Source organism: Scomber scombrus, chromosome 20 (genome assembly GCF_963691925.1).
Source record: "Scomber scombrus chromosome 20, fScoSco1.1, whole genome shotgun sequence".
Taxonomy (NCBI): Eukaryota; Metazoa; Chordata; class Actinopteri; order Scombriformes; family Scombridae; genus Scomber; species Scomber scombrus.
This window is the reverse complement of record NC_084989.1, coordinates 21,348,286-21,374,445: the sequence shown is the minus strand read 5'-3', so window position 1 is coordinate 21,374,445 and position 26,160 is coordinate 21,348,286. Positions and strand designations below refer to the sequence as shown.

At 40.4% G+C, this 26,160-nt stretch overlaps 1 protein-coding gene across 1 annotated transcript in view; it reads right to left on the bottom strand.

The window, feature by feature from the left end:
• Positions 1–237: 237 nt before the first annotated feature.
• fam49bb (family with sequence similarity 49 member Bb) overlaps positions 238–26,160 on the bottom strand; it is a 46,727-nt gene continuing 20,804 nt past the window's right edge. Inside the window, exons 3-12 of the mRNA XM_062441396.1 lie at positions 18,807–18,889; positions 16,147–16,268; positions 15,441–15,546; positions 11,771–11,910; positions 10,056–10,133; positions 3,548–3,664; positions 3,372–3,451; positions 2,716–2,842; positions 2,549–2,619; positions 238–1,134 (exon numbers count right to left, since the gene is read on the bottom strand). Coding sequence (XP_062297380.1) covers positions 1,071–1,134; positions 2,549–2,619; positions 2,716–2,842; positions 3,372–3,451; positions 3,548–3,664; positions 10,056–10,133; positions 11,771–11,910; positions 15,441–15,546; positions 16,147–16,268; positions 18,807–18,879 — 978 coding nt within the window. The 5' untranslated portion in view covers positions 18,880–18,889 and the 3' untranslated portion in view covers positions 238–1,070. The remainder of the gene's footprint in view (positions 1,135–2,548; positions 2,620–2,715; positions 2,843–3,371; positions 3,452–3,547; positions 3,665–10,055; positions 10,134–11,770; positions 11,911–15,440; positions 15,547–16,146; positions 16,269–18,806; positions 18,890–26,160) is intronic.

Genomic DNA, 26,160 nt, shown 5'->3' with positions numbered 1-26,160 from the left:
GGAAAAGAAGAGACTGTGCTTGTGTCATTGTGCGTATTTGATCAAAAGATATGATCTGAAATCCTCCCTCACTGCCAGTCATTGAGTCATGAGAAAATGTATTTTACCGCTTTTCATATGAGAAAAAAAAAAAAACAACAGCCCACAAACCTTTGATAAAGTGTAAAACTTCCTCTCAGCCATCTGGACACAATGATACCAGAAGATACAAATCAAACCTGACAAGGCGAATTAGTAGAAAACAAGAGTTCTCCTTTTAATTTCTCCAGCCACACAAACATATCGTCCTCATTTACAGTACAGACTCCCAATTTTTTAATTTGATTTTTTTTTTAGCAAACACATCACAGTTTAAAAGTTTTCAAATGAGAAAAATACAACACAACTATGAAAAAAAGGAGACATATGCACAAATTAAAACCTATCAAAAATATAAAAAAAACAGTACTCTTTAAATCTCGTTTTCTGATAAAGTACCATTTGAAATAACAAAAACATTTAATGCACAATTGAGCAGACAAAAGAGATTGAACCATTAGTTTAGTTTTTTCTTTAAATAGAAGGAAAAAAAAAAAAAGACATAATTTTCATCATGCAGAGGTTGTAATATTAAATAACGAATCAAACAAAAATAATATATACTTCTCTATATATCTCTCTCTCTTTTAAATTTTCAAGTCAAAGCACTCCCGTCCCTCATATTAGGGAAAATAAAATGACATATTTAAGAACACCAGAGAATACAAGATGCTTTCATTAGCTGCCACTGTAGCATGGCCTTTTCTTTTTTTTCTTTCAGAATCGAAAACATATCTCAGCAACATCTTTTTGGCACAGAAAAAGACGTTCATAATGGCAGTAGCATTTTGCATCATATATATATATATATATATGTATATATATATTTTAAAAAAGGAGGGCTGAGCTGTAGCTCTTTTCCGGGAAAACAAAAAGTCAATAAAATAAAGCAAAACAGAAACAAACATTCTTTGCACCGACATCAGTCAGGAGAGTGGCGTCTCCCCCCCCCCAGCAGGGCGTGAGGCAAGCAGTTTATAAGCAGCTCAGTCCTACTGCAGCATGCTCTTGATAGTCTTGTTGGTTGATTCATCATTCAAATGCTTGGTTGTGTACCTGCAGGTGAGAAAAAAAGAAACAAAAATTAAAAAGGGAACTTTCATCATGTTTGAGAAATTTGGGGCAGAATGGACGATGAATGTTGGAGTTATAAAGGACTTCCTGTTTTATGGTGAAACCTCAATTCGCCGCACCGCCACACCCATCAGGTGTAACGGAGGTGAAAGATTTTGATAACTTTTCATCTCTAAGGTGTTAAGATGACACTGAGTGAATTTGAAGCAGGTCTGGTTAAATCTCTAGGAGGAGTCTGTTAAAGTACGAGGCGTGAAAAATGGCGAAAATGGCACCAAAAATCGAAAATTAAAATCAAAATGACCGACTTCCTGTTGGAGTTAGGGTAGGGGTCCAAGAGACTTTTTCGTGCTTCTTTACATGATACATATGCATGCCAAATTTCGTTCGTCTATGTCAATCTGGAGCGAGGGGCTCAATTTTTTTAAGATTCAGATGATCCATCAACACCTTACAATCAGCACTTAGTCGCCCAACTCTTTTTTTATTCAAAGTATGTGTGATGCTGTCATTCCCTCCGTTTCCTTTATTATTTTGGTATATGTCTTCCTGAAGAAAAGGGACAGGTTGACACATGCACATTTCTGCAAACCATAAAACATGTTTAAATATTTAACGTGTGCCAATTTTCATGAGTTTTAGCACATTTAAGCCACCAAAAAATCTGCAAGACTTCCTTCAGATGCAATAGGGACTTCACACTGTTAGTGCTCGAGCCCCTAAAACCACAAAATGAGTGTGACCAGCTCTATAAAGTTAGACACATCTCCTCCCTTACATCTAAAATATTTTGTCATCGTCTGTCAGATCCGAGCTGTGATCACTGGGAGGAAATCTGGTGGCTTTTTGGGATGCGAGCGACCTCATGAGCTGGCGCGCCTTGGGCCCAGCAAAGAGAGTAAGAGAGAGAGAGTAAGAGAGAGGGATACAGATGTGAAGTCAAGCCGTGTCAGTTCGAGCAGCTGTGAGCAGCTTGGCGAGGCGGCTGAAATTTAGGAGAAAGGGGAGGGAGAGGGAGGAGGGGGGGCGAGGTGTCAGATGTAATCGGCCTTTCTGGAGAGGCTTCGACACCCAAACCCCGAATCCAGCACAGAAGTCTCACAGCTGACCAGATCCCCAGCGGACTGTGTAGAGCATGAGTCACTAAGCTGAAGACGAGGAGGAGGAGGAGGAAGAGGGGGAGGAGAGGGGTGTAAAATAAACCCTGAGGTCTGTCTCCTGCTACTGAACAGGCACCTTTATCACTGAGCTTCCTCATTTTTCCAATGAAAGAAGCCACAGCTGAAAAGTGTGCTAGCTGGCAGACTGTAGCTGTAATCACATTACATGCTGGGCTGTAAGGTGTGAGTGGGGGGTGAGGAGGGGATTTGGGTGGGGGGAGGGTGTCTGAGGTTACCTGAGAGCGTTGAGAAGGCCGTCTACGCTGTTGGGAGGCTGATCTTTGAGGACTTTGATGCAGCCTTTCATCTGTGGGAAGAGAAGAGAAATTACTGTTTAGACCTTCGGAGCGAGCTGTGAGAACACGGAGCGAGCCAACGAACAGACGGGGGGGCTCAGACTCACATCGATTTTGGACGACTTGGCGAAAGCTCCTACAGGATGGACGTAGTCGTACAGGATGATGACCCCGACCATCACCCGCAGGCAGAAAGACACAGTGTCCTCACTGGCGAAACGGCTGCGATACTCCCTAAAAACGGACAGGAGGAGAAGTTAGACCAAAAAAAATAGTGAAGATGAAGAAGAAAGTTACATTTTCTTCTATTTTCTTCAGCATATTTGTGTGTAATGTAGATTTAATGTATATATGTATATATATGTATAATGTATAAATGTGTATATGTATAACTGTGTGAATAATGTATGTGTATAATGTCCATATATAGATGTTATAATATACATGTATATATGTATAATGTATGTCATATGTTTATAATGCACATGTATATATGTTTATAATGCACATGTATATATGTGTATAATGCACATGTATATATATGTATAATGCACATGTATATATGAGTTTAATGTACATGTATTATATGTGTATAATGTATATGAATATATGTCTATTATGTATCTGTGTGTATTTCTTTTTGATACATTTTAGTGGTGAGATGTCTTTAAAAGCCTTTTTGTTGTTCTTGTTTTTTTAATATCATCATTTTTACCAATAAATAAACTAAACTGAGCCTCTCTGGAGGTCAGAGGTCACTTACGGTGTTTCCAACATGACTTTACAGATACTCGCCATCGTGCTTAAGCACTCTGTCGTGTTCTCGATGGGCAGGTTCTTGTTCTTTTAAAACACACACAGAGAAACAGAGTTAGAGGATGTTCATGTTCATGTGAGCGTATATTCATATAAGAGTCCACTGTGAGTTTTAGTTTTTACCTCTGACACAAACTTCGTTGTGCCGTCGCTTAACGTTTTCAACATGGGCGTGGCGTCGGCGTAGAACAGAGATATCCGATTGGCCAGTTCGTTGTTGACTTCGTTCTCGCCCTCTGCCTGAAAATCATAAAACAAATAAACGTTTTGTTATTGTCTTCATGTCAAAAGGTTAGAAACCCTCCAGAGATCATGAAAGGAAACTTTTATTCTTAGTAGTAAATTACCTTAATGTCTATTTGCCTCATTTACACAGATTCTGACCTTCATTATGAACGTTTATGTCCTCAAAACCAGCTGACCTTTCGTTAATTAAATTAAACACAGCAGCCAAGTAGAGATCACATATATCATGCAGCATCCGTAGTAGACCGCTCTTACTCTCCCCATCAAATAAAGGTAAAGTGCCAAAAATAATCTTTTAACAAAGGCAGAAAACGGGAAGAAAAGAGCTTTGAACTCGTTGACCGACTCATTCACTTAAACAGAGTTCACATGTTTAAATCTTACTGAGAGAGATTTGTGTGATTTGAGCGGCTGCCAACGACTGACGGTATGATTCACTTGTGGATCGGATTAATCCAATTTAAAACTTTATATTTATTTATTTATTTCCCAAATAAACTGCAAGATCAGGTGTTCCTTTATAGCTTCAGGAAACTCTCCTACTTCTTAACCTTTGTGTCGTCCTCCCGGGTCAAATTGACCCCGTCTGTTTTGACTATTCCTTCTTTCCTCCCTTCCTTCCTTCCGTCTGTCCTTCCTCCCTCCCTCCTTCTCTCTTTCTTTCCTTCCTCTCTCTTTCCTCCCTCCCTCCTTCTTTCCTTCCATCTTTCTTTCTTTCCTTCCTTCCTCCCTACCTCCTTCTCTCTTTCTTTCCTTCCTTCCTCCCTACCTGCTTCTTTCCTTCCATCCTTCTTTCCTTCCTTCCCTCCCTCCTTCCTTCCTTCCTTCTTTCCTCTGTCCTTCTTTCCTTTCACCCTCCTTCCTTCTTTCCCTCCCTCCCTCCTCCCTTCCTTCTTTCCTTTCCTCCCTCCCTTCCTCCTTTCTTTCCTTTACTCCCTCCCTCCTTTCCTTCCTTCTTCCTCCCTTCCTCCCTTGACTCGAGGACACCAGGAGGGTTAAACTAGAGTGGAAAAATTTAAAACGTGTTGAATTATATGAAAATGTAAGAAAACCAGAAAACAAGGTAGTGATAATTATTAAATACTGCCAAATAAAACACATGAAATAGCAACATTACATCACACTTATTACCACGCAGTTCAGTTACAGTATGTGAAATGATTTTTAACCCCTTACTTACTGTTTGGGTCAAATTGAACCCATTTTAACATTTAACAGCTGTAAAAACAACACAGATTGTTCCTAAAGAGGCAAAAATGAAAATATTTTAAAATGTTATACTTTATTATAGGTGCTACAAATTTTTGAGCCGTATCTATTGACATGTCTTTTAGTTAAATGAATAGTTAATAGTCTTAATAAGATAGTAGTTATGAGGATTTATTTTTATGATGTAGCAGTGAAGACTGATGGCTCTAATGGTTATACAATAAACCCCACAGCTCCATAAAGGGTTAGGGTTCAATAAAATACATTTACATCATTATTGCTATGTTATATTTTCATGTCTTAGGTAAAATAGGACATGATATTGTGTGATAGGAGCTGTTTAGTGGTGTAAAACTTAAAAAATACACTCTCTCTGCTCTCTGAAACATTAATTGAAGGTTTAATCACATTTATTGATCAGTCAGATCCACTATTGATGCTTTCTAAACAGATCTGTGCTTCAACATTTGGTATAGAATATAAACAGTATGTAAGGATTGAAGGCCACTTAATTAGATACAATTATCATTTTGAAAACATTTAAAAAGGAGACTGATTCCTTCCCAAGCAGCTCTGAGCCCCTGCAGCTTCCTCTTGGTTTCCCAGCTGACTAACACGAACCCGTCCCGCTGCTTTACAGTTACAGACTGAAGCAGACACTGAAAACACCTGGCGGATAACAAAGAACAAGGTGTCTCTTGAACAGCCCGTTCTAAATCTGTCTGCATATTTAAATAATAAGAACGCTTCCTGCCTTTATTCTTCTTTTTTCTTTTCTTTTCTTTTTTTTTTTAACGAGGAAGCTGACAGAATAGGAATAAACTCCCCTCCCCAAAAAAAAAAAAAAATCAAACCAATTCTGCGTTTTTTGTTTAGAAAAAAAAGAGAAAGAAATGATAACATATGAGTTCAAAGACTGTTTACTGCAGGGACAGATGTGTTTCATCTCAGATGTCTGAATGATTCAGTTTTGTGAGCGGTGACTAGAACGCGGCGGCCGCCTGCGACTGCGCTGCGAGGGAGGACGAGAGTCTGAGCGTCTCTCTCTCTCTCTTTCTCTCTCTCTCTCTTTCTGGCAGTGACAGGTCTTAACGACAGCTTGTCTGCGCCCATTTGTCTAATGGTGTATTCTGGGTTTGGAGAATAAAACCTCCTGTCAGACGGGTCAAAACTCAGAGCAGTTTCTCACACATACAGGAAGCTCCTTTTCTCTCCACTGAGTCTATCTTTAAGAAGTAATAGAGATATAGAAGCTGCATGTAAGACACTAAATGAGTCCCGTTCTTTAAATGTCTAGCAGGAAAAATCCTAAAACATTTAAATAGAAATAAGCGAGCTGCTTCCTTTTTTTGTGGAACTATTATTTATGGATTAAAAACACCGGCAGGTCCTAAAATTAAAGTAAAGATGAAATGAAAATGTGACTTTTATAGCTTTTAGATCACATCCCTGCTCATAGTATGCACCTATCTAACATTATATTTTAAAAACTATTGCCTACTCCTACTAGTTGCATTTGTTGTGTTGTTTTATCTTTTAATCTCATTTAATTTAACTTGTCCACTTTGTTTTAAATCACTCGGTAAAAGCACTTTGAGTTGCCTTCATGTATGAAATGTGCTATACAAATAAAGTTGCCTTGGTGTGTTAGAGTGGGGAGAGATACCTAAAACATGCAGTTGGAGACAACTGAGCTATATGAATAAAGTTGAAGGTAAAGTAATATCATGACATCCACCCAATCAATCAATCTTTAACTTTTGGAGGCACAGAGTGAAGATCATCCTTTTCCTTCAGTGCCCCAAATATCTGGAATAACCTTCAACACACACTAAATATCAATAACCTAACAACCTATGGACAGTGTTTTTTAAAAATACGTTTGTAACTTGACATCATTGCAAGTAAGGAGTTTAAATAAAAGGTTTGAATGAATGAATGACACGCCCACTTTTCAACGTTCAAATCAGATTCCTCCAAACTTTACGTCCCCACCTGTCTGTCCTGTTTCACTCAGAAATGTGTCACCATGTGGACGTTACACACTCTGGACTTTAAGATGCTTTCACACCTGTCAGCATCTTAATTGATTTGATTGAGACGAGCTGACAGCTGATTATAATCAGAGTGACATCGAGCCACGAGAAGAAATCAAAAATCCATTGACTGACAGCACGTCACGCTGCACTTTACTGAACTTTATGTGTTCATTTCTCTCTTCTGGTGTCTCTAACTGGACCTCATTCATCTTAAACAGTGAAGAAGAAACAGAAGCATCTGGTATCTGTGCCATATTTTCTTAAAACTTGGCTTTAAACTGACTGTTTTGGCCACTTGAGAGCAACGAAGACAGAATATGAACACAACACTCATCTTTTAGGTTGGCAAACAGTCAATTTGTGTACTTAAGTGAATAAAAAACACATTACTATTACTTCAAAGTTATTTTTCTGGCCATCTAAAGAAAGTATGTCCAATATTATTTAACTCTCCTTTTAGCTCTGAGTACTTCAGTTTTCCTGCTTTGCTTTCACACATCAGAGTTTTTCCTGAATCAAACCAAACTTAAATGATAAAAACGTCCTTAAACTGGTGTGTTAATGAACTCGATGTGTTTAATTGTCTTTTCTGATGTCTATAACTGGACCTCATTCATCTTAAACAGTGAAGAAGAAACAGAAACATCTTGTATCTGTGACATCTTTTCTTAAAATCTGGCTTTAAACTGACTCTTCTTTTAGGTTGGCAAACAGTCAATATGTGTATTAAATAAATTAAACAACATTATTTTCCTGGCTATCTAAAGAAAGTATGTCTAATATTGACTCTCCTTTTCCTCTGTTTTTAGTCTGATATAACCTGCAGTTGTTGTTCTTTCTTCTTTTGTACGTCAGCCTAATCAAGACGAGTGTTTCTGAATCAAACCAAAGCGCTTAAATGATAAAACATCCTTAAATTGGTGTGTTAATGAACTTAAAAAGGACTTAATGGCTCCATCTGAAACTTTAACCACTTTTTTAAACATTTAAATTTGGGTTCATACATCTCAGAATACATAATGAACTCCACATTGACCTGCAGGTACAGTAGATGTTTTTATCTCATGGGGATTTCGTCTGTTCTCCTGATTCGGGGATCGTGTGCCTGCCTGCCTGCTGCGCTCCGCTTTACGCTTCAGACTCCCCGAAAACTCCCTGTGGGGCTCCGACTTGTTACGAGTCACTTCCTGTCGCCTCTCTCTCTCTCTGACTCCCGGGGCGATCGAGCGGTTTAAAAAACTTCATCTCAGCCTCGCTGGTTGAAGCAGTCTGAACTCTGCTGAAATTATAATGAGAGCTGATGACTTTATTAAGCAGGCCGGAGTACAGACGGAATGCGATGACGCACGTTCCGGAATGCGATCAGGGCCGTCGCCATGGCAACTTTAAAAAAAGGAATATAAAAAACTGCTCTTGACTGCTTTAAGACTCAAATGAAGACTCAATTATTAAAATAAAACTTTTATTAGTTTTAACTGTAATCGTGTCCTCTGACTTGGGTTCAGGGCCTCAGGTTGAACAAACTTGGTGGGTTTGGTAACAGAAAACACATGAAATGACACAATGACTTCTCTTTTATCTAATGACGGGACAAAGTCATAACGCAACTTTAAACACATTTTTTTTTACACAAACTGTCGATGATAAAACACTCGAAATGCTTCACAATATGACCGGATGTACGCTCACTGAGCACTTTATCAGGAACACCTGTGAAATCTATCATAATCTAATAGGAGAGCGCTTTTATGAAAGTCAGAAAGGTGATAATTCTACATTTTCTACATTTATTATTGAGGACATAGTGGTTGGTGGTGTACTGGAGTGCATTATAAGTGTTCCTAATATTTTGTCCAACACATTAACATGAAAGGAGCAAAATATTAGGAAAAAATACAATAATGATAGCTCCTTTAACAAAAGTTGGGTTCTTCTTTAACTGGGTTGCTGCACCTAAGGGCTGAGCTTTATGTTTCAAATCAACTTGACACTATTAAAAAGGATATATTTTGTATATCTCTATAATATGTATGATCTCGATTCAACTTTTACTCTTATAATTGAATAAAACTTTATTAAAAAGGTGCAGTCTGTAGAATTTAGCTGCATGTAGCTGAACAGACTCAACAGAAATTGAATATAATATTGATGAGTATGTTTTAATTAAGAGTAAAATCACCAGAAAATAATAATGTTTGTACTTTCGTTAGCTTACAATGAGCTCTTTATATCTACATCAGGAGCAGGTCCTCTTCCACATAGCCAGCCATGTTTCTACAGTAGCCCAGAAGGGACAAACCAAACACTAGCGAGGGGTTTCTCAGTTGGTTGCAATCTGCAAACTCACCACTAGAGGCCACTAAATCTTACAAGCTGGTACTTTAAAATGTATATTCTAGTTACAGTTTGCTTGTTATTGTTTATTTTGTTCTGGTCATTCTCACACTGACAGAGTCGCTACACTATATTTTTACCTTTTGTTTACTTTAACAGTCAATTAAATCCATAAAATATAAATTAATAAATAACCACTGACTCTACACTGTATGTGATGTGGTATTGTGTGTAACTTTGTATTTTCTATGTTTCCTGTGTGTTTTTTTGCTTTGTACTGTTTGTTATTGTTCTGTTACATGTTTTAATATTGACTTACTGAAGGGAATGCAGACCCTGGTACATTACATCAAATGCTAACATCTATATTTCACACTGTAATGCTTACTACTTCTAAATCTGCTCCTGTGGGCTGTTGTGGCGCCGCACTAAGCAACTTATACTATCTAACAACTATCAGAAATAACAGAGGACTTCATGTCTTCAGCTGAGCATCATCTTTACTGTTTTGTGCACTTCTTTAATCCTGTTAACCTTCGTGATAGCAGGTGGCGGCCTGTGCAGAACCAATCGAAACATCACCAGAAACAGAAAAAGAAAGAGCTGGACCTGACTGAGATGTGAAGACCAAACCATATTTAATTAATCAGCTCAAAATTTAAGACCCACCATGACTAAAAGAAGGATTTTTATAACATTTTATGATCTTAAATTCTGCTAAATAATATATTTAAGACTTAATTTTAAGGATTTGCAGGAACTCCCCCTGTTTAAATTACAGCCAGAGAGGAGCGAGGACTCACCGGTACGTTGTTGATCCGCATGCGGCTCAGGGTTCTCCTATAGTAGCTGAAGTCATTCTGAATGGCAGGATTTGTCATCTAGAATAAAAATGAAAAGAAGGAAAAATAAATAAAACATGCATCTTAATCCAGAAAAAGAGAGAGAAAGAGAGAGAGAGAGACAAAGAGATAGAGAGTTTCTTTGCATGTCTGTAGGTGGCACAGCCTGCAGCAGGACATTCAAGCTCTGGATCAAACACGCCATCATCATGACAGAATGTTTTAGCCAACAAGGCAGAAACGTAGCTTTGGGGGGAAAATGACATAAAAAGAAGACTGATACAAATTACAATTTTATTTGCTGAAGTGGATTTGAATCCTCTGACACTCATCCCCCCCCCCTCCTCCTTTCTTTTTCTTCTTCTTTTTACATCCACATCCCTGCTCATCCTGTCAGGAGAAATTTGGGTGTTTTTCCTCCAACAGTCAGACTGTGAATCGGTACAGTTTGTGACAAGAAGGGTCAAAAATTACAACGCTGGCAAAAAAAAGAAAAAAAAAAAAAGGTTCAAAGGCTTCTCATTAAGGATGGAGGCGAGGTTAGAGAGCTGGAGGACAAATGTAGGATTTACACACACAGTTACCCTCTAATAGGCTGTTTGAAGAAGTCAGTTTAACGTCTTTGACACCTTCCTAAAAAAAATATGAATCATCTGGTTTTGACAACAAACAAACTGACCCCCTTATAATTAAAAAAAAAAAACCTCCAGAAAGCTTCTCTCAGCCACCAGCAAGAGGCTCATCATGTGGCTAATTATCCTCATTCCTGTATGAGCCTGTCACAGTCAAAGCTGCACTGGCAGCATGCTAATCCCGCTACAATAGACTGGTACTCAGTCTGTGTCCACTGTGTCCACCAGGAGAGACAGGCTGCTCCGCCAGGGAGGGGCCGCACGCCGCTCAGACACTTTAACTAGGTCAGAAGCCCGTGGACGGGGTGTGAAAGATTGATGAATAGGCCTGGCATGCCACCTTGCACCCCCTACCTTCATGTTTTTATCTTGCCAGTCTGGGTAGTGGGCACTAATTGGGACGTCGTAGCAAAAATCGCCTGGGGGTGTCGGGGTGCTTCTTTTTTTCCCCCCTCTCCCCCCCTCTCTCCTCTCCTCCTGTACTTTTTGTATCTAAAGGAGCGAGAGGGCTCGTAGGGGGAACCAGTTCACCCACTGTCTAACCAGATGAGCGCTCACACAATTAGGTTTTTTTTTTGACAATGGGCATTCAAGCGACAGCCACGCTCGATTCCCGGTGTTTTTCTAGGTTGCAGCACATCAGAAATTTAGGTCTGAATTCAAGCCACATAAGTTCTTCCAAGTTTTCTTTTTCTTCTCCATCATCTAGAAAAACCTGCCACATTATGCAGAACAACAATGTACCGACCCCTTTCCCCTCCACAATAACCCTTATTAGCCATTCTACTGACATCCTTTGTATTATAAACAGCGGAGCAGTATCAGGATTCTAATTAAATGCTAATCATGCGCTCACTGGCTGCAGTTTAAAATTGCACAGAGCTCCAAAAGAAATCAATTCAGGGGGCATCAGCAGCTTGTTGGGAGACTAAAAGGTCTGGTTTTTATCACAGAGAGAGATAAAAAGGTGAGTTTGTGGTTTTTTATAGTTGTAGAAAGTAGGAACTGACACTTGGGATGTGTGTACGTCGGGATAAATCTTACTTTAAGCTCATCGAAGCGCAGTGTGAAGTGCAGGATCTCTGCGAACTGCTTGGCCAGCGCCTGCTCCCGCTCCAGGTGCTGAGTGGTGTCGTCGTAAGTCTCGCTGGTCAGAGCTCTCAGGAGGCTGTGCAGCGCCGCTTCTGTGAGGGGGGGGAAAAGAAAGAAAGAGAGATTTCTGGGTTATAGATACAACATTGGGCCATGAACACATCAACCCCTTTTTTATAGAGCTTTTAATGATCTTGCAGGTGATCAGGATGCTGCTATCTATCTACTAATCTTTCACCTTCAGGTTTCCATCACTATATTCTCTCTAGAAATGAGTAAAGCTGAAACAATTAGCTATTTTAATAATTACGAGCAAAAAAGCCAAACATTCCTTTGTGCCAGCTGCACAACCATAAAGATTTGCTGCTTTTTTTTTTTCTTTCTCTCACTTGACAGTAAACAAAATCCATTTTAATTTAGACATAAAACAATAAATTTGAAGACATCTGCTCGGTGTCAACGACTTATTTTAACCATTTTCTGATTGATTTCATACACCGAACATTTAATTAACTAATGAAGAAACGTGCAGTCCTGTAAAAGCTCCTAATAAAAGAAGAAATATGTAGTATAGCAGAGTGATTAATACGAGTATAAAGTGCAATATGACAACAAATCAATTGACATAATTAAAGGTAATCATCTAAATAAGTGATGCAATAATAATAACAACTGATTAAGTGAGGATTTTGCTTCTTCATATCATTATAGATGGAATATTTGGACTTTTCTTGATTGTTGATTGATACCAAAAGACAGAAAAACATCTGAAAAATAAACAAAAACCAAATCCAATGAATTATAATTATGTATAAAACACATCTGGCAGTATTAGAGTATATCGGACTTACAGTAAAAAAGGATCTTAACCTTACAAACCCGGAACAAAGGAACAAGAAAAACAAAAATCCTCCCAGTAAAGAGTTTTATCCAGAAGTGAGTTAAATTGTCTGTGTGTTGGTGTACATGCTCTCTATGTGTGTGTGTGTGTCTGTGTGTGTGTGTGTGTGTGTGACGGCCGGCTGAAGCTTCCCGATTAGGACAGAGACAGATAATAATGGGGCAGTGGTGGTGCCCAAACTGCCCAGGGCCCAGTGCCAGTCTAAGAGGGGGGACAAGGGGGGAGGAGGAGGAGAGAGCTGAGGAGGGTTCATGAGGGCACAGAGGCTTTCTTGGTGAGATGCAGAGGAGACATGGGACTAATTATCTCATTGGCATGAAATAAGGGGGGGTAACATGGGGGGGGTGTGTGTAAGGGAAGGGGATTTCATTCAACTAGGATTACACTCATTGTTTTGACAGTAAGTAAATACAAAGCCTGTGCCATGCCTGACATAGCATACCAATAGACTGATAATTAAGCATGCACGAGGAGCACGGGAAGGGAAATCGAGAAAAAGATTAAGTGAAAAATCTACACGTCAAACTTCCGAGCAAGTAATAATATTAAACAAACATGTTTTCCTCACACACACACACACAAAAAAAAAAGCCTATAGAGTGAATTTATAGATAGTTATTTATAGATGCAGATGTTTGGATGTTGAGGAGATGCTTCGATATTGATTTAACCCAGACGAGCTGCGTGGTACCAAATGAGCGCTGTAGTGTATTCTTACAATTATTGTTGATTACACATGACGTAGTGCAGCATGTCAATATTATTATTTTTTTTTAAACAGAAAAGGAGGCAGATTCAAGCGGCGGCGGCAGTCTACTTAAGATAATCGAAAAACGGGAGGGGGGGGGGCTTTTGGAGGAGCTTGCCAGCGCAGTGCAGTAAATTGAGCACGTTTGCCATTCAGTAATGACTCCCATCTGCTTGGGCCAGCGTTTGCAGTGGAGCGGCTGAATAAAAATGGCCTTAGTGGTGCAGTTTTTTTTTTTCTTCTTCTCTCCTCTCCTCCACTCACTCCCTCACTCCCTCTCTCCCTCCCTCTCTCCCTCCTCCTCCTCCTCCTCCATCACCACATCCCAGTCAAAACAGAAATTAAGATGGAGCTGCTTTCAGGCCTTAAAGAAATGAGCCACTCTTGTATGTCGGGAAGTCAGGGAAGGGCAGGGCGGGGTGGAGGAGGGAGGAAGAGGAGGAGGAAGAGGAGGAGGGGGGGCGATGTCTGAACTCATCAGGTCACGGCAGAGCAGGCAAGCAGAATGCAGGCACGTAGGCGCTTTATTCACAGAGAGAGAGAGAGGGGAGGGTCAGAGGATGGCGGGACTTTAGTCTGGTCTAGACTACAATCTCGAAAATCTAGATCTGATTCTTAAACCATCAATCTGAGATCTTGGGATGGAAGTCTGGATCTATAAATTCATATTTTTTTCCTCTATCAGTGATGTTAAATTTGAGTGTTAATGAAGCAGCTGATATCTTGACCAGGAGAAATATTGCCCCCCCCCTCATTTCATTTCATATGCAAAGCTAATTAATTGACTAAACTCAACCAGTTTAATCGACATGAACTGTGTTTACATGGCTGATTAATCTTTAATGTAATTTATAAAGCAAATATGTCAAACATCTGCAGGTTACGGCCTCTCAAATGTGATGATATTGCGATTATTCTCTTTATATTGTGGTAATAAATATTTTAAGGGTTTTTTTATTATGTAAATCTCGAGCTATTTAAATGTATATTGTTCTGTCAGTAAGCCAAATAGCTCGAGAAGCAGATTTTTTTTTCAATGTAAAGCCACTTACATAAGCTTCCCTCCAATATATAACCTATCCATCCATCCTGAGCTTATTAGTCGTGCTCTTCGGATCGCTCCACCAGCCTCTAGTAATGGACTTTCAGCTTCACGCATATCAGAGCGGACAGCAGGCTGCAGAGACCATCGTGACCCCCCACCATAACCCCCCACCATAACCCCCCCCCCCCCCCCCCCGAAGCCTAGAAGTCAAGGTAGTGAAATAGAGCAGCAGCAGCAGCAGCAGAGTCTCCGATGTGACCTATTTCATTACATAACAGTCATCGCCAGGCTGCCGCCGCCGCCACCGCCAGTCACTCCCATTGACTACCTTCTCCAGTGCCACTGGGATTACGATGGGCTCCACCCGCCTCTGCCCCCCCCTCTCTCCAAGCCTGAGGGTCATAAGAAGATCAAGGAGTAGTAAGCCTACTCCCCTGAACCCCCCTTCTTTTTCTCTATGTATCCACGCTAATTAAACAACCAATAGCCCCCATCCTACGCAGAGGTCAGCGCACAGTGCAACGCAAGCAGCATGCAGAGAAATGCACGGCTGTGGGGGTTTGCAGAGCTTGTTTATATAAGGCCGGCGGTGCATGTTATGTGTGTGTTATGTGCTTATGTGTTGGATTGTGTCTTGGACTTTTGCAGCTCAGCAGTCAATGCACATGACACACATACAATTAAGGTCACTATATGGACGTTGTGTCTGTATGTAAGACCTACATAAAAAGAACGTTGGCTCTTGTGCGATTAAATGTACAAACTGCACTTGGATTTGCAGCGACAGCGTTTATTTTACATTTGAGCGAAATCTCTCAAGACACCTGAGCTCCACTTATGTATATATGTATATGTGTGTGTCTTTGTGTGTATGTGTGTGATGTAATTTCTTCCTGGACTACATAATCCTGTTCCTGCAGACACAGACCTAATCTCTGGGAGAACTCGTAGAACTTCTTCAGCTTCCCCACCAGGGGAACCACGGCCGCCCACGCCTGCTCCTGTAGCGCCTCATCGTTCGGGTTCTGGATCGCCTAAGAAATGAAAAACACCAACAAAAAAAAGACCTTCAGTGCAAAGCAAAGCAAGTAGATGAAAGGGTTGTTTTAAATTATATTGTATTTAATAGTGAAAGTTTTTTTTTTTTTTAAAGAAGAAGAAATAATTAACTTTCTGCTCTTCTAGTTCTGGTGATTTTTTAAGCTACTCAAAGCATCCGATTGTCCACAAAAGCACCTTTTCACTCTTTAGTATTTACTTCCGACTAAAGACTAACAATAACAAACTATTTCTCTACTGTCGGGCTTCATTTGAAGGCCGAAGCTTATAAAACAAACCAAGGTGGAAAAGGGAATACATTTAATAAATCGTGCCACTGTTATTGAATTAATCCCAACAGTAGCATCTTGTAAAGGCTTATTTCACTCTTTTTTAAACTAAGAACGATCCACAGAGACACAAGATCACTTTAAATCCATTTTAGCAATGCAAAATATGATCTAAAGACAAAAAAATGAAGAAATTGAGCTCATAAACTCTGTGTTGCAGCGCTTCTTTTCTGCACACTCTCCTCTAACCCTGCCGGCGCTCTCGGTGCTTGTCAGCTGGGAGGTGCGTATTTCTGTCAGGTGTACCTCTCTGATCTCTTGTCCCGCTCCTTTGTAAGCCTGCAGCTCATCTAGGATCGCCTTTGCATCCTTCAGCACCACGTCCACCTCGTCCCACACCTCTCGCTCTGCGTCTGTGGGCTGGGCATCTGCAAAAAAGACGATGAAAAACAAGTTCAAGCGGGGTAAATGTGATTCTGATGATCTGAATCTAATCCATACTCAAACTGGCTCTCATGAGCGAAAACCCCCCTCTTTGGTAGGTTAGAAATTATAATATGAACCTTTTTGATTATGTTAATTAGAATTCACTCAAATAATCTCATCTTTCCTCTGCTTCCTCACTGTTACATTTTGACACCACCCACTTTTCCTGGCTGAGAGACGGAGAGGAAACGGATCAAGATAAGAAGGAAAAAAAAGGGGTTAAGCCACAGCCTCTCTCTAACAGCTCTCTCTGTGTGTGTGTGTGTGTGTGTGTGTGTGTGTGTGTGTGTGTGTGTGTGTAGAGTTTCTAGAGTTATCCAGCTCAGGAGACGTGCCAGTGAGGAGTTGCAGCACTATGCACCTTCTTTCTCTCTTTCTCTTTCTTCACCACCTGAAGCAAAAAAAACCACCTTGCCAAGTGTGATGACTGCAACCAACTCCTGCTCCCCTGCACAAGAAAATACCTGCAGCACAGCTTTTATTGGCAGCTGTAGTCCTTTTAATAGAAGAAAAAAAACATATAAAAGTATCTTGTGCTGTACTATACATTTAGAAATAAGGGGTGCAAACCTTTCTGGGGTCAAATATCAGGAAATAACATAAAAGACGATGCTTAGAACTTTTAATTAACATAAAAACAGTAAAATATTTAATAAAGATGCAATTATCCCCCCCCCCAAAAAAAAACAACTATCATGATATTCTCTTTTTAATCTCTTTATCTATCACTTTACCTACAAACAGTTGGAGCAGTACGAGGCATTGTTTTCTCTTAAGGTATGACTGAGTCTCCGGGTTTTTGCCAAGTGTGAGAACGCTACAGTGCCGGGATCAAGCTGTGCTGAGGGGGGCCTCGGGCTACACACACAAGCAGCTGAACTTCACCGCTTTATATATTTGGGGGGGGGGGGGGGGGGGGGGCTTCTGTGCTGCAACTCTGCCCTGATTGATATTCTGTGCACACTACAGCATGGAAGAGGTAGGTTGATGGAAAGTGTCGGGGGCTCTTGTGGTGGATTTGATTCATTTGCCTCTGGGAAGAACAGAGTAACAGATAAGTGTGAGAGAGAGAGAGAGTAGGGTGTGGGGGGGGGGGGGGGTTTAAAGAGTTTGGAGTTTTATAATGTTATGTTAAGATATGCATGTGATCAATATCAAGAGAGGGAGCAATTACTTTATACTACTATGGTGTAAATTATCTGTGATAGGGAACAATAGTCACCTTCAAAAGAGACGATAAGAGTATTACAACTCTTCAAGACATTAATGAGACCTTAACTTTTCAAGTATTAGTCGCTCAATATCAATAAAACGCTCTTTTTTTTCTACTTCAGAGTGAAGTAGGCCTGAAAAGCTAACAGGGTTTCCTGGTTGTGAGATTTAAAGTTATATTTATATATATTTTTAGTTGCGTGCAGAGTGCTCCAAAACACATAATTCAGCCTGTCACTATAGTTACTTTTATTAGACGATATATTGTCTCAGAAATAATCACGATAAACGATATTATTGGCATTTGAAGATAATTCTATATCACTGATATAACGATAATATAAAAGCTTAATAATACAAGGAGGGTGGGTGGTTTAACAGGTATCACAAACTAAGTGTGTGTCAAGTTTGAACTATTTTGAGTTATCTTGAACTTTCATTTTGAGAGTTTTTTGGCCCATCCAGTAAAAGCACAAAGAAAAACTATAATAACCAGCTACAAGTGTTAATGGTTTCAAAGTTAGTGCTTCAAGAATAACTGTTAGTGTTTAAACAGTCAGAAAAAAACTGTAATATAGTTGTTCTGTGTACCAGAAGTGCTGCTCAGGCCTGTCGGACGATATATTGTCTCAGAAATAATCGAGATAAACGATATTATTGTCATTTGAAGATCATTTTATACCACTGATATAATGATAATATAATAGCATAATATTGTAAAGGGGGGGGGGGGTTATGCTTCTGTTAAAACCCAGACTGCCATTATAGTTGGGGACAGAGTTATTTACCTTTAACTCTTCTGCAGTCTCCACTCAGGACGAGCACAGTGAAGAATGGAGGACACTACTCACTTAGCCAATGTGACATGAATAGCCTCTTAGCTGCTAATGTGAAGTGTGGCAATACTGAGGTCAAAGGTCATGCCCATGTATCATACGATAAGTCAATATATAGACATCTGGATGCTGAAAATTACGTTATTTTGCAATAAGTCAATAATTACTGTGACAGGGCCTACGGAGCAGCAGTTTTCTACCACAGAGATAGACTGATAAATAAAGTAAAGCCTTTTTACTATAATGTATTTGATATGTTTGTTGATATATTTGCATATTGTATTTATTTATAAGTTGATACTTATTGTGACAGGCCTATGTATTAGTACCCTTTTGCTTGGTGCAGAGAGGAGTAGTTGGCAACCTGTTGAACTGTCTGTTATTTGCTGTTGTTGCAGTGGACAAAAAAAATAAAATAAAAATTGGACTCACTTTCAAAATCGAGGAAAAAATTTGGCTCCTGTTCCAGATCTGTGCATGTCAAAACTTTCAGCAGGTTCCCCATGTTACGATACCTGTAGAGGGAAGAAAAAAAAAAAAAAAGAAAAGAGAAGGAAATCAATAAATGAGGAGTTAGCAGATGGTGATATTTTGTCTATGTATCTACAGGCACCTTCGCTGTTGTTCTGCTTCATCGCTCTCTCTCTCTGGTGTCTGTGTGAACTCAATAACCTGCTGCCCCAGATGTGCCCACCGCTTGCAGACACCGGCGCCCACCCCCCCCCTCCTCCCCCCTCCCCTGCTACCCCCTTCCCCAAATGTGCGTTTCCTGCACTAACCAGATGTCTAACCAAAAAGTCCCAAAAATAAAAAACTCGGTTTGAGTTTTTTCTGCTTTGCTAAGTTTCTTCCCAGCAATCGGGCAGACAGTTGTATATGCAAAGTAATCCATTTAAGAAACCTCCTGAGGGCAAAGCAAACATAATAATGTAGCAAGATAAATCTAATTAAACTTTTATAAACCAAAAAGAAAGAAGAGCGGTTGTCATGTAGAAATAAGAGAGTCTGATAATGTATTCTATTATATGTACAGTATGTGAATTAGACTTCGTATGTTCTGCAGAATCATAAACATCTCGGTCATATGAGCTGAAACATGACATTAATATTTTAACACACTTTAGTAATGCAAGTCCATATAGTGCATGTGGTGCAGTAACCATACCTCATATTTACTGCATGAGCACAGCACACAACAATATACAGTATAGCTTTTATATCACCATACAACATATTTTAATTATGATAAAACTTCCTGAGTTAACGACATTTAAAAAACAACACTAAATACATAAGTAGTAATAAAGACGATGATGAATTAAACCATTCAAATGACAAGAAACAATCAACCAGGACACACACACACACACATACACACACACACACACATACACATACACATACACATACACATACACATACACATACACATACACATACACATACACATACACATACACACACACACACACACACACACACACACACACACACACACACACACACACACACACACACACACATACACATACACATACACACACACACAAACACACACACACACACACACACACACACACACACACACACACACACAAAAGAGCTGTCACAGCATCCCAAAGCACACCTGCAACATCTGTTACACAAATTAAACACGGACAACAAAGTACTGAGACTACTTATGAATTAAAAATGAAGGTAAATACAGTGAAAAACAAGTAAATACAAAAAGGTAAACAAGCAAAGTCGTCATAAATCTGAGTCAGTGAGTGATTATTTCAGTCTGATGGTGATTTAAACTTAAAAAGCACGTTTTCAAGCTTCTTTAGAGCCTTGGCACATTAAAAAAAAGGTTGTTGAGTGTTTTTAAGTGAATGAAATCATGTGAATGTAACTAAAAGCTGTTTTAGGGTTTAAAAGCAACCAATGAAAACGCCTCATACGTTAAAATGATGAAGATGAGTGCGTTAATGACACCTCAGGACAAAATCGACTAATATTAAAAGTACATTTAAAAGGCTGAATATGTTGTTTCAGGTGTCAACATAATCAATAATGGGAAATAAAACCTGTTTTCTAACTTTAATTAACTGGTATAATATTCTGAGATTGGCTTTTGTTTAGTTTCTAATTCAATCAATATGAGGCCTACAAGAAAACTGTCTACAAATATGTGTTTAATGAGTCATGTTGGATGTTTAACCGTAATAAACTTGGACTGCAACTACTGAATTTAATCTTTCTATTGTTTTATCAAGAGTCAAATAGATAAGATACTTAATTTTCTGTGGTTGCAGCTTTTCTCTTTCATATATGAGATTAAACTGTATAATTTGGGGTTTTGGACTGTTGGTCGGACAACATGAGACATCTGAAGACGTCACCTGATCATTTTAAACTATCCAATGGAACTAAAAAATAATGACTAAAAATACCCCAAAAATTGTACTAATAGAGCTGCATGCAATAGACTGCCGCTCCACCGGTGCCATCACACCCTTACCTCTTATAAACATAACAGATGAGGTGTTTAATCTATCAAATATTTTAAAAGAATCTAGATAAAAATCAGAATTTGAGAGGCCATGGTGACATTTCCAACTGTTTCGTCTGACAAAAGACACAAAAACCGAAGGAAATTTTTTTTAAAGTGCAGAATTTATGACTCCTGTTAGCGCTGTGGAACGATGCCTTTAATAAACAGAATAGAAACGTCACTAAAGGCAGTAAAACTAAAGACTGCAGGCTGAGGATGAGCAGGAACGTTAACATTTGCACAGTTTACAATATTGAACAAAAAAACCCCAAAGCATCGCTCACAGCTAAATCTTTGTATTCTTTTCAATTTAAGAGTTTTTGATCCTGTGCGTGCGTCTGTCACTGAGGCCTTACGGCACGCTGCAACGTCTTTGAAATATTATTTTTTAAAAGACTGTTTGCATGTTTTATGAAGGAAGGTCATGCTCTCGATACATGGCGCCTTTAATTTACAATGATATAAAAACACAGATAAACTCTTACATTGGAAAAGCTGAAATGAGCAATTTAGAGCTGATTAATCCTTTAGTTGACTTACAGGAAATTAATCAGCAGCTATTTTGGCATTATTTAATCATCTGAGGTCATTTTTTAAAGCACAAAAACTCAATATTCTCTGATTTCAGCCTCTCAAATGTGATGATTTGATGCTTTTCTTTGTCATAAATGAGCGTAAACTGAATAATTTAAGATTTTGGACTATTGGTCGGACATTGCCTCATCATTTTTCACTATTTTTTGATATTTTATAGACTAAATTATATGGTTAGCTGAGAAAATGACCATCAGATTAATAGAAAAGTAATGAAAATAATCTTTATTTGCAGCCTTACAGCCAATAATAGGCTTTAAACAATCAAATCAGCTATCAAAATTTGTGTCTATTCGTTTTAAGCTGATCGACGAGTCGTTTTATTGACTAATCTATTAGTAAATCTGCTCTGTATGAAAGATGAGCATCTGATCCTGCACTAAAACCCAATGTAGAGTCTGATCTGCTCTCCATTCACTGTCACCTCGAATGACCTCCTCTCAGTACTGCTATACACAACGTCTGTAAAGTGTCACATTTGAACACTACATCACTGTTTTTTTTGCAGGTTGAAGAAGAAGAAGATGATGAGCAGGAGGAAGAGGAAGACGGGCATGTACGAGCTTTACACTCTCACCCAGATACTGTATATATGTTAACCTCAGCTGTGGGTTTTGCAATAAGACCCGACAGCCCTCTTCTTGTCGTCTTTCGCTCCTGTTCCTGTGACTCTTCATCGTTTTCTCAGAAGCAAGAGGTCAACAGACATATGACAGTTTAAAAAGCACAGAGAGAGAGAGAGAGAGAGAGAGAGAGAGAGAGAGTGGAAACAACGGCGGTGGATCCATCAGCGGAGACACATTTAACCCTCGGTGACAAGAGTGGAGACAGACAGGATGTACTGCTGAAGGAAGGAAAGGCGACGACGATGAAGTTAAACTTTGGCAGGCAGATGTCAGCGGAGATGAGTGACAGGTGGAAATAAATAAATAAATAAAAAAGCTGAAGTGAGTGAGAGTGAGTGAGTGAGTGAGGGTCGGAGGTGACACGGTGAATCACTGCGACAGAGAGCAAGGCACACACTCAGCAGATATGAGCGAGAGGGTGGGATGGAGGGGCTTTAAAATGCATGAGATGCGTGTTAAAGGAGGAGGGCAGAGGGAAAGGTGGAGGGTCTTGCAGGAGGTCATACCCTTATTTTTATAGAAGAAAAATACAGCAGCCTTTACACTAGTGCTGAGTTTGAGTACACAAAGATTTAATAGTTATTATTTGGTGGAAGTAAAAGGAGCGAAAAACACTTTAAACAGGTTTATTCCTTCTTTTTCAATCTGTTTTATGACACAGAAGACACAAAAATAAACTTTTAAACTTAATGTGTCAAATATCTGGTAAAGATTTGAGCATTTTTCTTTCATTTAAAGTCATTTACTATTATATAAGTTTGCATAACAGTGTGTTTTATGTTCTTTTTGACTTAAGTGTGTTAAATATCTGGTGAAGATATGAGCATTTTTCTTAATACCTTAATTTAAAAAGGTCAATTACTATTATTCAACTTTGCATGACTGTATTTTTCTGTCATTTAAGGTCATTAACTATGATTTAACTTTGCATAACAGCATGTTTTATGTTCTTTTTGACTTTAATGCGTCAATTATGTGGTGAATATTTTAGCATTTTTCTTAATTTCTTAATTTAAAAAGGTCATTTACTACTATTCAACTTTGCATAACTGTATTTTTTTTGTTTTTGTTTTTCATTTTTCTGTTTTAATACCCAGTTGAAGCTGGCGACCACCTGCAAAGACCCACCTGCCTTGTCCGGCTTCGTCTTCTTACCCTCCAACTAATGTGACCTGAATGTCTGACTGTGCCAACACCGGCACCTCGCTGGCTGTCGGAAAGCGGCACCTGATCCAACCTCACGAGGGATGAGAGCTGTCACTGACCTCGCCCCTGCTGGATGATGCCGGCCACTGCCCATCATCACCATCACAACCACACCTCCTCCTCCTCCTCCTCCTCCTCCTCCTCCTCCTCTACTAGTCCTCTACTGCCACCTTTCAGCAGCTCACAGGCTGAAGGAAGAAGCTCGCTCCCCTCCCTCCTCCTCCTCCCACCCTGCACCCCACCCTGCACCCCTCCCTCGGAGCTGACAGGAGATGCCAGTGCGTGCGACGCTTCAACGGAGGGCACTGCCAGCCTCGTAGGGGCTCCAGCGCGCCCGCCGCTCCCTTGTGTTGTATGAAATGAGGTCATTTTAAGGACAGGGATTTCTTATGGCTGCATTTCAAAGTCACTAGAGGAACTTGAAGTACACTACAATAAGACATGATTTAATTTGTGCATCTCAAATGTCAGCCTGACAGTCATTTATAGATTAAAAAAACAAACCTAAAAATAAAACTTTGTAGCTTATAGAGACTTCTTCTGATGATGATAACAGCTGCTTTAAAAGATAAATTGGAAAAACATTAAGAGTGTGAACTGGTTTCTTAGTGATAGCACAGCAAAAGAGAGAGAGAGGAATGAGAGGAGTGTGAGGATGAAGCCCTCGGTGGCTGCAGTAGTACCCCTCACCCACCCCCCCAAAAGTGTTGGCATGACCTGGGCACCACAGAGAGATTGACGACAGCCCTTGTTGTTGTTTTGAACCCCCCGCTGAGCCATCGCGTGCTCTCAGAGAGGGGAGGGGAGGGGGGGGCTGCCTCTAAGGCCGGGGGGCAGAATCTGACAAGCGGGAGCCCGCGCTGCTCTCCTATTGGCCGAGCCAATCTACCCAACAGCTCGCTGTATCCATGGAGTCAAAAAAAATTTGGTGCCATTGAAAACATTGCAGCAGCCAATCAAACGGCGGCACACAAAAGGGGTTGAGGAGCGAGAGTACAGTAGTAGTAAGGACTTGAAAGCAACATGAATATATTAATACAGATGAGGTAATGCGCCAAAAACAGCGGATTAGTAAGAGGGAGTGAAGTGAACTGGAGATGATGGGAGAAATATTTAATTCCACTACTGAGCACTTAGTGGTTTAATTTGATTAGATTTATTCTGTGCAGCTCAGCAAATTCCCAATATTTATGAACAATGTTTAAATAGAAAAGAAAAAGAAAAGATAAACTAAAATCTATCACTGTTCTAAAACTGTTAAAACATGACAAGTGGACGTTTTATATTACAGTCACAGCCGCTTATAGAGATGCATGTTGTCTATTCCTGCATGAGGATCAATATAAACGCATTTTAAAGTAAAATTATTTGATGTGTAATGATGCCAAATATTTGCAGATGGTGCAGAGAGAGAGAGAGAGAGAGAGAGAGAGAGAGAGAGAGAGAGAGAGAGGGGTTGTTTTGGTGCCACACCCATGCAGCAGCTTGACCTCTGAATGGCACTGCCTCACTCCCAGCCAGTTGTGCTTTCCCCCCTTTTTTTTTAATAAGTAGAGTAGAAGGGGGCACGGCTGAAACCGGGCACTGCGGCGGTGGCAGGGGTGGCAGCGGTGGCGTCCTACAAAAATGGCTCGGGGCTGGCAAAGGGGGGAGAGAGGAGAGGAGAGAAAGGGGGGTGCTGATGGCTGGCTAATGTAAAGGGAGGGATAGTGCTGACATTCCACTACTGGGCTGCAGCATGAGGATCCACGTGCCCTGGTGTTTTACTATGGGAAGGAGGAGGAAAAACAACGCCCTCCTCCTCCTCCTCCTCCACCCCCCCCCCCTTCCTCCCCTCCTCCTCCTCCTCCTCTTCAACCGGAGCGGGCGCAGACACACAGCGTCACGTGGGCTCTGCCGTGGAGAGGCTGAGCTCTAGCCTGGGGTGTGGAGAGAGAGAGAGAGAGAGGAGAGAGAGAGGGATGGGGGGGGGATGGGGAGCGGCGGCGGCGGCGGCAGCAGCAGTGTCTGATAATATGTGGGTCTGTAAAAGCTCATATTAGTCTGTGTAAGATGTTTTAAATAAAGATTAAAAACTGTGGTGAAGGTGGAGATTTCTGCTGAATGTTGTTATGGGGTGTAAAAAAAAAAAAAAAAGAAGAGGAGGGAGGGGATATTTTTTTTCTTTTTTAAAAGCGTCACACTGCGGCAGAGGCGGGCAGAGCCAGGCAGCTTTAAACTTGACCTAGATTCCCCGGGTGACACGCCACATCGCATTAGCCCACTCGGCCAGACCTGGACCCGCCGGAGCTCGCTGACACTGGCCCGACTCGACAGGCAGAAAATGGGGGAGCACTTCCCAAAAAAAAAAAACATGTTAAAAAAAATGGGGATTGCATCTAACAACCCCCCCTTACTCTCTCTAACTCAACTTCCCTTCACCCCCACCCTCACCTATCTCTTGCCAATCCTACCCAGCTGACTAAAAAATGGCTTAGGGGAGGGGTGGAAAGGGAAGGGAGGGGAGGGGTCTAGCCATTTGTTTGTTTATGGTGGTGGAGGGGTAAAAAAGGAGGGGGGTGAACGAGATTACCTCCTAGCCACGCCTCCGTATTGTTGGAACCCGCGTAAACATCAGCTAATGCCCCCCTCACCCAGATTCCAGCAAATCAAAACAAACCTCGGCGCGCGCTACTGCATCTCGACTAGACTGAATCTGTTACCACTGACGGCGGCGATGATACTCGAGGTGACACGCGGGTATCAGCTGTCTCATCTTTCTCTTCCTCCACCTCCTCCTCCTCCTCATCCTGCTGCTGCTGTTGCTGCTACTGAAAATATCACT